Source organism: Diplotaxodon limnothrissa, linkage group LG23, assembly GCF_057381915.1.
Source record: "Diplotaxodon limnothrissa isolate DT_005_m linkage group LG23, D_limnothrissa_male_GT1.1, whole genome shotgun sequence".
NCBI classification, from domain to species: domain Eukaryota; kingdom Metazoa; phylum Chordata; class Actinopteri; order Cichliformes; family Cichlidae; genus Diplotaxodon; species Diplotaxodon limnothrissa.
This window is the reverse complement of record NC_140617.1, coordinates 27,491,539-27,505,404: the sequence shown is the minus strand read 5'-3', so window position 1 is coordinate 27,505,404 and position 13,866 is coordinate 27,491,539. Positions and strand designations below refer to the sequence as shown.

Here is a 13,866-nt window from a genome sequence, read left to right as displayed (position 1 = left end):
TTCCAATTTGTGAAAATTTGCCTAATTAACATGTGGATAAAAGAAAAATCAAACCTAAATGGGTTGCTGGTGGCCTGGTGAATGTTAATAAGTTAATACAGGCCTTTTTAGCTTTTTGCAGTCCCTGGAGGAGTTCCTGAACAGAACAAAGCAAACATATCCACAAACTGCGCGCTGTAATTAAAAGGAAATCTTCCTCTGCTGACTCAGTGATCACTGAGGCAATCCCGTGTATGTTTATAGGCAGCTGAAGTGATTTTGATTTTAATAACCATTGATTACACATGCTACTTTCAGCTTTCCCAGTTAGCTAAGTGTTTCTTCTGGTGGAGTCGAACACGATCTGCCATTTTTCATTAAGCCACCAAAGCTGATTTGTCGCCACATACCCTCCCTTCCATGATATCATCCTGGCCACCCTGACAATTGGCCTCGGACGCCGTTATGGTAAACCGAACTCGCCCCGCAGAACGCCATGCAGCCCTGAATCAAAATCCTCCCTTCAGCTTTAATTACCGTTACTTTCTGCTGGTGTTTTCCTCTTCGCTTTCTTTTCTCCTCTCCCCTTCTTCATGTTCTGGAAATTCAAGCCCAGCAAATGTTTTCCATTTAAAGGACTTTTGGAAACAATACTGTGGCACCGCTGTGGAAGCTCCCCGCCACTAGATCACATGTGATTTCATTTAAAGACATGAGCAGTTTGATCACGTCCCCCGATGCCAAAGCACACTTTGATCCAGGTGATTTCCTCGTCCGTTGGAAAGAAAGCTGGTCGTTTTCTCCTTAAAGAAACACTTTGCATGTATGTTTTTTCATCCAGAATATGTCCTCATTTTATTATTCCTGACGATAGAAGCTTGGTCGCTTGCATCAGCTGAATGTTAAAGTAAACCATGTTTCATTACCCTGAAGCTTTTCAGCTTTAAGTCCAGGAACTGCTTGCACTGAGCCGCACCCAGTCAATCATCAGTCAATCATCACAATTAGCTTAGCACTTCCTCCAAAGCTACAAAGAATCATCTAATGAGAAGACTGAGAATTATGCCATCACGGTTATCAAAAGCGATCCATTGGCACCGATGACATTTCGGTGCCATTTTTGACATCCAAATATCTACTACCTTGACCTTTCGCAAATTGGCCTGCAAAGTCATCACGGTCTAACAAATCGCTCTTTAAACTTCACCTTGGCTCGCAGTCTAAAAGCCTAATTAACGGGGGTGAAGTCTGATGAGATGTCACTTGGTTGTTTTTGTTTTGTGAGGATTTTTAAAAAATATATATTTTTGGTCACCAAACATCCTCCAGGATCTCTCCAGGTTGTAAACAGTATGTGTGCGCGCGTACGTGTGATGTTTTGAAAGTCGGCCATCCCCTTGACTAATGAAGGCTGCTGATTTTCTTTTTGCTCCGGTTTGTTGTTTAGGAGGCAGCTATCTCCACGCTGCAGCTTAAGAGTTTCCCTGAAGAGAAGGGACTGGGAAATAATTTGAGAAAATGCATTGTGTGGCCTCAGCACTTTGGTTGGCTTAAGATTCATTCAGCTCAGCTATGGCAAAGCATGCCCCCCGCCCCCACCCCCCACACTCTCTCTCCTCTCTCGCCCTTTTTTTCCCTTTTTTTCTTCTCTTTTTGTGGTTTGGCCCTGGTAATCTGTTCAACACAGAATCAACAAAAGCCACAGCCTCTTGATTGACCTTATATGTGAAAGTCGATACTGAGAAACGTGGCTCTGTTGCTGATTAAACCAGGCTTGTCTGTATGTGTATGTATATGAGGCTCTTTTTTAAAAAATTATTTGAGTAAATTAGGTCAGTGAAGGTTTTTTCAAGGCTCATGGTAGCACCTTTATCTCCCGACTTTTGTTCGGATTAAGTTACAGTTCTTGTTTTAGCCGACGTGGCGTGACAAGCAAGCCCAGTAATTTAGATGCATTCTCCCCAAAGCACGGCTGTAATGTTTTAGGGTGGCTATCCTCATCACATTTCCACCAAGATGTTCCCAATATCCTCCTGTAAGACATTTCTCTGGGGACGAAGGGAATCCAATTTATTCCTCTCGCCTCCCCCCCACCCTCCTGTCCTCAGTCTCCTCCTTCACAATCTCCATCTCTCTCTCTTCCTCTCTGTCACTTCAGTCAAGAGCGTCGATTGCACTTCAGAGTTGGAGGACTTCTTTGCCAAGCGGAAGCTGGATGACAGCGACAGCCACGTGGTGAGCATCGCCGAGTACCTGCAGCGGGGTGACACCGCCATCATCTACCCGGAAGCCCCCGAGGAGCTGTCCCGCCTGGGCACACCGGAAGCCACTGGACCGGAGGAGAACGGTACGGGTCCTGTCCAAGGGTTTGTAGGAAGGATCTGGGTCGAAAGATTAGGGTGAGAGGAAGGAAACAAGACAAGATGTAACCCAGAACAGCTATGACTCAGAAAATATTGGGAATTGATGCTAAGTTTGACCTAATTTTGATAACCTATCTATGGTTCCCTGTGTTAAGGAAGAGTTACAGGTAGGTTTAACCTCTCAGAGTCAGGGTTAGGGTTATTTTTAGTCACGTGTTAAAAGAAAGTAAAGTCTAAGTCATTGGGGTCATTGGCACTGACCCAACCCGAACCCTAACCTATCAGAATTTGTCATTATGTTTTTTTAATTGTTCTTCCAAATGTTCACAATCATGGGATACCAAAAAGGATCCTTCTAGATGGCAAGCATCAAATCTATTAAAGTTTTTTTCCTCTAAAATATAAGTAGGTTTAGGGTTAGACCTCACAGGGCTAAACAGGCATATTTTCAGGAAGGATAATATGATATCTTTCAAATTAAGCCTCATGCATTTGTTCTGGCATCATAGTTTTTCAGTTCAAGGTTGTCCAAGTAGACAAAACCTAACCCAAACCCTGCTCTTAACTCTAGATGTGTTGCCAGCAGCTTGGTGGATGTTTTTTGCAGAAAGACACCCACAATAACCTTTAAACTTGAAGAATGTCTTAAAACGTTCTTTAAACCGATGCATTTAAAAACCTTTCCTATTACTCCAGACCATTTTAAAGGATATCCAGCCTTAAATGTGCCTACTCTTATAGCATAACTGCTGCAGTAACTGAGGGTGCTTGCTCAGCTAATGTCCTGGCAAATGTTAAAAAAAAAAAGAAAAGAAAGGGGGAGAAAAAGTCTTCTCGCTGACACGACCGGGCAGCTGTTGGTCCCACAGATTCGCCGGATGCCTGGGTGTTTACCTACAGTCTTAAGCAACAGCTGGGCAGGGGCTTGAAATCAGATAGCACACCTCCGAAGCTCCCCGGAGGGAAAGAATTGGAAGAGGGGGGCTTGAATTTGAGCGGGATTGTGATTCACGCTACAGACACTATGAACGTGCCAGCGGTGGTGGTTAGGTGTGGGGGGACTAGAAAATGAGGGCTGTTTAAAGAAATTCGGACTATCTGTGGAATAGTGTGTGCATCCAGTACCGTGTACGTGTTTGTAACTATGTGCAGGAAAGTGAGAACGAGTGGGAGTGCTGTGTGTGAGTCGGGAGGAGGTCGTAGTGCAGCGGATGCCAGCCTGACACTGTGACTCTCATGTGGAGCAGATTGCAGAGATAACTCCCATACCACTCTGGGCAGCCCGCCCGTTAGTTGCCATTGATTCGCTGACCTTTTGGCCCGCTTTCCTTTCCCCTTCCTCCTCCCTCCTTCTCCTCCTCCCGCTGTCTCCTGTGCAGACCTGCCACCTGGAACGCCAGATGCCTTCGCCCAACTGTTGACCTGCCCCTACTGCGACCGGGGCTACAAGCGTTTGACATCGCTAAAGGAGCACATCAAGTACCGCCATGAGAAGAACGAGGAGAACTTCGCCTGCCCCCTGTGCAACTACACGTTTGCTTACCGCACTCAGCTTGAGCGGCATATGGCCACACACAAGCCTGCAAGGGATCAGGTGAGGGGGATATTCTTTCTTTTTTCTCCTTCTTCTTCCTCATCCCATCCCCTTCTTCCTGTTTTTCCCTCCTTCCTTTTCCTCCTCTGCCTGTCCCCTGTTTCATTTCATTTCTAATGTGCCCCGATCCCTCAGAGAAGGGAGATCATTTTTTCTGATTGGCAATCATTATTAATTTTTCATGGCATTTTGAAGATGCAGATCCTTTAATGGTAATAACTTTAATTGAGGCCCTAAATGGTTTTTTGATGGCCCTCCCTGATATGATTTTCCAGTCTCGTGTTCACGATCGAATGATTGTGTTAATTTCCAATTTGGAAATTTTTATCAGCTCCTTAACTTCACTTCACTCCTGGCCTTTAATGTTCTTCTGGTGCAGCCCGCAGTCGTAGCACTCCATCAAACTCCACCCCCCTCCACTTCTAATTTCATGCACTGCATAAACATCTGTGTATACTTTAATTTTTTTCTCCCACGATTTATATCCTGTACGTCTGAAATATAATGTGAATCCGCTGGCAGTTAGCATGAATCACCTTAAAGTTCTGTGAGGTGAAAACGCATCCAGCAGTTACGGGTGTTTAACTCGCTTGTCAGCTTTTAGTTGAAGATGTGCGCTGAGATAGATTGTGGCAAAAAAAAATTGCACGCTTTCAGAGTTTTTGCACATTTGGGGATAATTATAAGTTCTCAGTAAGCTAAAATCGGAGCAGTAAATTTCAAAGTAGATGAAGTTGATGTTTTTGCTTCGGAGGATAATTATAATTGAAGAATTTTTGCTTTATTAAAAACTGCGACTTAACCTCTAAATGTAAAGAATCCACTTATGCAGACATGTAAACAGCGCCATGCAACAGTCATGCCAAACTGTATCATATTATGAGTTAATGACACTTCAGCCAGCAATCCATTGATCCACCTATGAACAATCACTTGATGAAAGTAGGGACAAGAAACTCCCTTTTTCTCAGGAAGAGACCTCTAGCAGGCAGCTGTTTGGCCTTTAAAAAAAAAAAAAAAAAAAAAAAAAACAGAATTTTTTTTTCACTCAGACACCCTGAAATCATTGGCTAATAATTTGTAAAAATTTGTTAATTTATTATTTTTAACTACATAAATAATACAATTCTGTAATAGTTACATTCTGATTATATAACAAGCTATTAATGATTAATAAATGTTACCATTACTTTCCTAATTTTCTTAGCTCACCTATAAAACCACAGATTCAGTCAACCCTGATCTGAACAGCCTTCCCCAGCCTAATGTGAACCTAGACTACAAACAAAACCAAACAATGAGTAAGACAGGAAATGATGTTTAACCATCTATAAACACAAACTATTAAGTAGCAAATAATATTGTCATTTCGTGGTTTGTTAAAAGTAGAAAAACTGATGTAAATCTGTGTTGCAATGGTTATTGTAGACATGCCAGTAATCAGATTATGTATGGGTCTCAGTAAGAAACTTAGTTAAACATTTTACTAATAACTAATAGCAGTAATAACTTGGCGGGTTGTAATAATAACTAGACTAATGTAGGGGGTCCAAAATGAATGTAATGTACTTGTCTGCCAAACTAAGTGAAAAATCAAGAATGAATTGGTCCTGGAGAGATACAAAGGTAACTACCAATTTATCGTTTATTACCAATGTTTATTATAAAATGTTAGACTTTTTTCTTTTACATACAGAGAAACTACAGCTCAAATGGGTCAGCCCCGTTTGGAGAAAAATAATCTGTCACGTCTCGGTGTCCAATTTTCTCTTGGACTTCCTCTGCTAGAAAAACCTTGTGATGCAAGTAGAGTTATAAAAAAAGAACTGAGCCATTCAGCCAATAACAGATGATATCATGTACTCTGATGCTTTGCGGTGTTCAGTCCCAGGTCGTGGGTGTTGTGTTGTGCTCTCTGAAGCGAGGATGACAGGCTCAGACTGTGGCTGATTTGATCAGATGTCAGCAGCCAGCACTTTCACCTGATCTACCAGCTGGGTGTAAACGTGAGCAGATGGGCCGGCCGACTGAGCCGCTGTCCCAATCCTCATATTACAATGCTATTGCTGCTCCCCTCCGGAGTCCAGTCAATGGCCAAAGACTCCTATTCAAGCACCGTGGCTCCTTCTACAAAGCCGGTTATCTTGATTTGTAAATGAGCTGGATTGTTTAAGTGCTAATCCTCCAGATGAGATTGAGGTGATGTCTTACTCATTTTGATTCCTTTCCCTAGGTGGCGCTCTTGTTTTTTTTTAGCCTGTCCTCTAATTATCGACACTGACAAACTCCACTGTTTGCTTATATTAGATGTACATTTGGCAATTAACAACAAGCCGAGCCGCAGTCAGATTAACATAAAGAGTAATGTTCTGATAGGTAAACATGTGCTGCTCCGTTCTGTCTGCTATGTTTACAAGCGTTAATACTCCTCCTCCTCTTAAGCAATTAGCTGAAATATGACTAATTAGAGGTTATACATATGCAAACATCCAGTCCAATCCAGTCGGGCCCCCGCCCACAAACAGCAGTGGTGGCATTCACACAGACAACAAGCCATGAAGGAGAGACGGAGCGTTTTCGCCAGTGCCATTCACAATTATGAGCGCGGAGCAATTGTGTCTTATTAGCAGTGGTGGCGAGACTAAACTTTACCGGGCAGGGGTCCTCAGGGAGGGGGAAGTAAGAGGAAGGTGGTGGCGGTGGCGATGGAGGTGGGGGCGGAGGTAGCGAAGCAGCTGTTGCTGTTTGTTTATGCAACTCAGCAACATACGAGCGGTGGGGTCCCTCTCCGGCGCTTGGCGGGGCCTCGACTCTCCCTGCTTGATCTTTGAAGGTTGGGGCTGTTTGAACAATTCCTCCCAGTCCTCCCAGTGTCCTGCGCGCCACCATCTGTCTCCCCAGGAATGTGGGTAGAGTCAGCACACACCCCAGCATTTGTCAAGGCTGAACTGGGAGGAGGGAGTCGCTCTGCTTTTCCCCCTAGCAAGCTCAGAGAAAATGTGTCTCTCTCTCTTTTTTTCTTTTATCCATATTTACTAACCATTTAACATCCCTACCTCCCACTTGGAATTAATTGTTTTGTGAGTGACGAGCCAGGTTTACACACCCCGTGTTGTTGTTGCTGAGTATTATTATATTTTGATTTTTCTTTCCCTTTTTTTAAGAGAGGAAGGCTCTGTTTGAATTGCAAATGTGATGGATTGCAACTGATGTTTACCTTTTTTTTGAACAGCAAAATCAAGGCCGGGCCCATGTGCTGGCTTCTTTATCCCAAGATTATTAAAGAGACATTTGAGGGTTTTTTGGGGTTTTTTTGGGGGGGGGGGACCTAATTACTGCAACACATTTGCAGAGGGGAGGAAAGAAAAAAAAGTGAAATTCAGAGATGGTGTGAATACAGGTATGCTGGCGAGAGAGAGCTCACAGATGATTCTGAATACATTTTGGACTGATTAGACCCCAAATTAATGAAAAGTAGATCACATCGGCACCTCTAATGAAGGAGAAACGCTCTAAAAAAAGACTCTTTTCATTTATTCTATTTTCTGGGCTGCCAAATTCTAAAGGCAGGCCTCCTTTGGCTGTGCAGCCAGGAAATTAAAAGGTATGTGATTCTCTCTGTTATTGCCGCCGCTGCCTGTAGTTGCTCAATGGAGGTGGGAGTAGAAAGCCAAGATGCTTCGTTTGCGACAGGAGCCATTTGGCTTGTAGCGTGAACTGAACTCTTACCCCCTCCATGTTTGTACATTTTTCTTTTTTTTAAATCTCTTTCTCTCTCTCTCGCTCTTTTTTTTTCTCTCTCTCACAGCACCAACTGCTCAACCAAGCGGCCGGCAACCGCAAGTTCAAATGCACCGAGTGCGGCAAGGCCTTCAAATACAAGCACCATCTGAAGGAACACCTCCGGATTCATAGCGGTGAGTTGCAGGAAGAACGCTGCCCTGCTCTTTGAATATTCATAACGGTGATTTAAGGATCCACAGATATTCCTTTTGGTTTATTTTGGACACTCGTCGGCTGTTAATGGACACTGAAGTCCTCGGGGTGTGCAATATTTGCTTATGTGTGTGAAGCTTTTAAATTGAATTGAATTTATTTGTTTACTTGTTGCAAACTTTCCTTTTTATCAGCCTTAAACAAAGAGTATTTTGTTGCAGAGTTCAGATGTGTACATTAAACTTACTTCAAAACTTCATGTACTGTGGAGCTGTTATTCTGGTAATACAAGCATGAAACAAATAGTATCCTTACCTAGGAAGCCCTATTGCTCAACTATAATTTATTATTTTATATAATTTAATTTAATTTTAATGCAGTTTTTTCAGATTATATTGACTTTAGGTTCAAAGCAAAACATGAAGAATTAAATAACTTTTACATTTTCTTAACAGTGCCCCAACTCTTAAGGAATTAGTTTTTTCAATTAATTCCTACAGTTTATTGGATGGGAGCCTTTTTCCCTACAAATAAAATCAAATAAAAATAATTTCATGTCCATCACACTTGTTTGAACATGCTTAAAATGTCCAAAACAAAAGTAGTCAGTGAGGTTTCCATGCCTTTGTGTTTAGTGTCTTTGTGAGCTGAGCAGAAAATGTTAAAGCTAATAAATGTTAAAGAATGGTTTACTTCACTCAAAACATGTAAGTACAAAAAAAGAGCAAAGATCTCTAAACCAATTCAGTTTGGCAGAAAATAAAGAAAACGCAGACACTATACTGGAAGATTACCGGCTCTAGCGCATATCGCACATCTTGGCACAATTCAGTTAATTTCAATTCTGTTTTATTTACATAGCACCAGTTCACAGCAACAGCCACCTCAAGGCATTTTATATTGTAAAGTATAGACCGTAAAATAATATGAGAGAAAAAGCAAAATTGCATGACCCCCCTTTGAGCCAATTGGTTGTTTACTGGTCTTGGCTAACCATCTATATTTCTTGTTTCAGGTGAAAAACCTTATGAGTGCCCCAACTGCAAGAAGCGCTTCTCTCACTCGGGCTCCTACAGTTCCCACATCAGCAGCAAAAAGTGTATTGGCTTGATTGCAGTCAATGGCAGGATGCGCAGCAACATGAAGACAGGCTCCTCCCCTACCTCTGCCTCCGCCTCCCCCACTAACACTGCCATCACCCAGCTGCGACAAAAGCTTGAGAACGGAAAGCCACTCAGCCTCGCCGAGCACAACAACCACCTGAACATCAAGACGGAGCCGCTGGACTTCGACTACAAGCTGATGATGGCTTCTCATGGATTTGCCGCTCCTGGGCCTTTCATGAATGGAGGAGTGGGGGGAAACAGCCCACTTGGGATCCACCACAGCTCGGCCCAGAGCCCCTTGCAGCATCTTGGGATGGCCGGACTTGAAGCGCAGCTCCTGAGCTACCCGGGTCCACTGGGGAATAACCTGAGCGAAGTACAGAAGGTTCTCCAGATCGTGGACAACACTGTGTGCAGGCAGAAAATGGACTGCAAGCCAGAAGAGCTCTCCAAGCTCAAAGCCCACATGAAGGAGCTGGGATCCCAGATAGAGGAGCAGAAACAAGCGCTGACAACGGCTCAGGTCGGTCTTCCACTTGTCAATCACAACGGCGCCACCAAAAGCATCATCGACTACACATTAGAAAAAGTGAACGAAGCCAAAGCCTGCCTCCAGAGCTTGACTACAGACTCAAAGAGACAGATTAGCAATATCAAACGAGAGAAACCCAACCACATGCTTGAAGGAGGTGTGGATGAGAAGGTGCAGGAAAACAACATGTTTACACCTTACGCTTGCCAATACTGCAAAGAAACCTTCCCCGGGCCAATACCTTTGCATCAGCACGAACGCTACCTGTGTAAAATGAACGAGGAGATCAAAGCTGTGCTGCAGCCCAGTGAGAATTTGATGCCCAATAAACCAGGGATATTCATGGAGAAGAACACTCACTTACCCTCCTCCGTGTTGTCTGAGAAGGTACTCACTGGGCCTCTTAACCCTTACAGGGACCACATGTCTGTGTTGAAGGCATACTCTGCCATGAACATGGAGCCCAACTCGGAGGAGCTGCTCAAGATTTCCATAGCGGTCGGTCTTCCTCAGGAATTTGTCAAGGAGTGGTTTGAGCAGCGAAAGATGTACGAGTACGGCACTAACAGGACCCCACCACTAGAGCACAGGAACAACATGGATATGGTTGTCGGAACAAATAACCACCACACTCCACCAAAAGACTCTTTGGCAGCTAGGTCGCCACTGTCTCTAATCAAGCCTACTGACCGCATCACATCACCCTCCATAGCAGAGCTCCATAACAACGTGAACAACTGTGACAACTCGCTCAGACATTTGAAAAACCACCAGTTCAGCGGCAGCCAAACCAAACCCACAGGTGAAAAGTTGGACCACTCCCGCAGCAACACCCCTTCCCCGCTAAATCTGTCCTCCACTTCTTCCAAAAACTCTCACAGCAGCTCCTACACTCCAAACAGCTTGACTTCAGAAGACCTGCAGGCTGAGCCGCTGGACCTGTCTCTGCCGAGACTCATGAAGGAACCCAAGCATGCACTGACTGTCAAAAGCAGACCTAAAGTCAACAGTATTACCATTGACCATAACAGCATCCCTTCTCCCCGAGAGCACTTTGAAGAGCCTTTGAACTTGGCCTATCTCAAAAAGGATTTCTCAGGCTCTACCAACAATGGAAACTTAGAAAAAAGCACTAGCCCCATCTTCGGCATTAACCCGTTTGCGGCCAAACCCTTGTACACGTCGCTTCCACCTCAGAGCGCTTTCCCACCCGCCACATTCATGCCCCCGATGCAGGCCAGCATACCAGGTCTTAGGCCCTATCCGGGCATGGATCAAATGGGCTTCCTACCACACATGGCCTACACTTATGCAGCAGGGGCAGCTACCCTTGCCGAGATGCAGCAGAGGAGAAAGTACCAGCGGAAACCAGGTTTCCAGGTAAATAAGCCACCTGTGGTTTTGTGAAAGCCCCAGGCTCACTCAGATTCTCTGAAATGATCTGAACTCATTTCTGTACTAATTAAAAAACCACTCAGGAGTTAGGAGAGTGAAACGCTCACCTGAGGTAGACTGAACTGGCATAGGCGATGGAGATAAACAGCTGTGACACAACCCCGGGGTGGAAAAAGTGAGGCGTCATTAGTGGGAGGAAAGGAGGGCCTGTGCAGCCTGTGTTCAGCTGTTTTAGCAGTAATATCATTCAGTGATGAAAAAGAAAAAGCTTTGAGGATTGCTTCTACTTCCTTGACTTCATTTTAACTGGATTATCTCATCCCGTCTTAATGAGCCTCCAGCCCTTCTACCAGAGTTTCATTTGCAGATTTATGAATGTTAGTGGTGTTTTAATTTTTACCCTCAAAAAAACACTGGCACAAAATATCAAACAGCATCAGGTTAAAATATATGACAGGACCCATATTGGCCCTAAAGTTTAATCTCGTTAAAGCTCTAATTGTTACCACTCTGCACAGTAAATTTTACCCGCTGGAGTACATTAATGCTCTCGACTCCAGTCCTCCTCCAGAGCTGGCCTGAACTCACATATTTTGTTATTAAATATGGGTGAAAGGCCTTTGTAAAAATGACAAAGGTGAGCCCCGGAGCTGTGCACTTCTCTGAAATTTCCCATTGCAACTTTGCTGCATTTTAAAGAGAGCCAAAGCCAAAATGAGCTTCTACATGTGGATTAATAATGCACAGTCTCCATGTTCATTACCAGTGAATGCTGAAGGCTGTTTAACATAGAGGGAGCCATTTTGATGAAAAAAAGTATTAATAATGTTTCCTATTCTAAGTTATTAAATTAGATTTTAAAAATACAGCTACAGGCGTTTAGTTCAAATTGATTGCAGAGTGATAGTGGTCCCTTCTTAAAACACAGTGCAGTGCTGTCCCCACATTATCACACACATATTCATTAAGGAAAGCTTCAGTGGCTCAATATTGGCCATTAAGGTGCACCTTCTGATTTTAATCATTATATGAGTTTGCAATGTCAAGAATGGCTCACTGTGCCTCCTCTAATGTTATAATATTGTTCTCCATCAATTCATATTTAAGACTAATCTTCATCATAAAAGAGAATTTTAAAGGAATGTGCAGAATTAACGCTCGTGTACAAAATTAGACCACACTGAATACACCATTATAGCGGTGTTTCATAATGAGGAGACTGTCAGTTATAGATGGGTGATATTACTGCAGAGCTGAAAGTTTTATAAGAAATAAACGCCGGTATGTGCTGGTAATCAAAAATGCATGAGAACATGTAGCGTTGTGTGATTGTTTGGGAGGAACGCTTCAGTGTAATGATCCTATGTGGACAAATGGTGTCTGGCTAGATATTTTTATGATCTTTCACCAGCTATTGTTTAAAGAAAAGAGGATATTCACAACTAAATAACTTCCTTTTTTTGCGTTGATCTTCTGGACTTTCCTTTAAAATTTAACAGTTAGTTTAGAAATTAGCATGCTATCAGTAACTTTATATTAATGTAATATGAAGCAGTTATGACCTAAACTCACAAAAATCAGCTAATAATGTAAATCAATGTAATTTAAAATAATATAAGTATCAAGTATGAGCTTTTCCACCAATGTAGATTGAGCTACAAAGTGTTTGTAGTTTTGCTAAATGACACTCTCAAAGCATACTAATTAGCTAACAAACACTTAGCTGTTAATATAGCAATTAGCATGACACCTAATTGCTAACTTTTTGTCAAACTTCATACAATTTTTCAAGATATATCATAGCAAACCTAAATATAAGAAATTGCAACTAAAATTATAAACATTAGCTTTCTCTCAAATTAGTATTAGGAGTTAATAAACCGGCACATGAACACAGGCACCTTATTTTTCCTTAATTTAGTTATAATTAACTGTCACCTTAAAAGATTATATAGCTTGAAAATGTAACTACTAGTACAAGGTTGTTTTTCTAGCAAGACAAAGTTAGCAGGAAAAATAAACTTTAGCATTTCTAACATACATATTCTAAAAAAATAAACAACTAATAAACTTTTTTCACATTTAAAAAAGTATACACTGCTTATAAAGAGCTTATAGGTTTTATAGCTTTATAGATAAAATAAACTCCACTTTTCATTAAAACCAGATAGTGGGTTAACAAATATTAGCTTTTTTGCTACAGCGGCTTAAGGTAAATACCCTTCTAAAGGGGTTAAAAACTCCCAGCAGCTCAGAAAATATTTATTGTGTTTGCTAAAAAAAAATTTGTCACACCTTTTGAGATTATAACACGAACGCTCTTTGAGCAATGTGTAGCATTTTGATATTTACTCTTAATTTACAGTTAGCTTAGCAATTTACACTTCAGAAAAGGGTGTCTTCTGGTTAAACATAACTATAAATAAATAAATTTTTGTTTGAGTCACATTAAGAACATAAACTCATAATTTAAGTAAAAATTTAAAGGGATTACATGTGGAATAATGTCAGCAACAGATATTAGCAACATTTACATGAAGCTAGCTTAAGCTAGAGTCATGTTATTTGCCACACACACAGTGACCACCTCACTGTTTTCTCACTTTTAAAAGAATATACAACATCTCATCATCACACTAAATTCATTATTGTGTTATCCTTTCTCCCTTTTTTTTGTTTGTGATTTTTTTTCTTTTTAGGGGGACCTGCTCGACGGTACACCAGATTACATGTCAGGGCTGGACGACATGACAGACCCCGACTCCTGTCTGTCGCGGAAGAAGATTAAGAAGACCGAAAGTGGTATGTACGCGTGTGACTTGTGCGACAAAACATTCCAGAAGAGCAGTTCCCTTCTAAGACACAAATATGAACACACAGGTATATACTGTTCTAGACCCTTATTTTAAACCCCATGCTTTTTTTATGTTTTAAATGTTTGTGTTGCCAAATCCTATCAGT

General features: G+C 42.1%; 1 protein-coding gene across 5 annotated transcripts in view; it reads left to right on the top strand.

Annotated features, from left to right (window-relative positions):
• zeb2b (zinc finger E-box binding homeobox 2b) overlaps positions 1–13,866 on the top strand; it is a 99,699-nt gene that overhangs the window by 82,455 nt on the left and 3,378 nt on the right. For 3 of the 5 annotated variants that reach the window (XM_085347217.1, XM_085347215.1, XM_085347216.1), the window contains exons 5-9: positions 2,138–2,326; positions 3,722–3,936; positions 7,745–7,853; positions 8,888–10,890; positions 13,605–13,785. In XM_085347217.1, the coding sequence (XP_085203343.1) occupies positions 2,138–2,326; positions 3,722–3,936; positions 7,745–7,853; positions 8,888–10,890; positions 13,605–13,785 (2,697 nt within the window). The remainder of the gene's footprint in view (positions 1–2,137; positions 2,327–3,721; positions 3,937–7,744; positions 7,854–8,887; positions 10,891–13,604; positions 13,786–13,866) is intronic. The other 2 variants (XM_085347219.1, XM_085347218.1) reach the window with 1 other exon arrangement.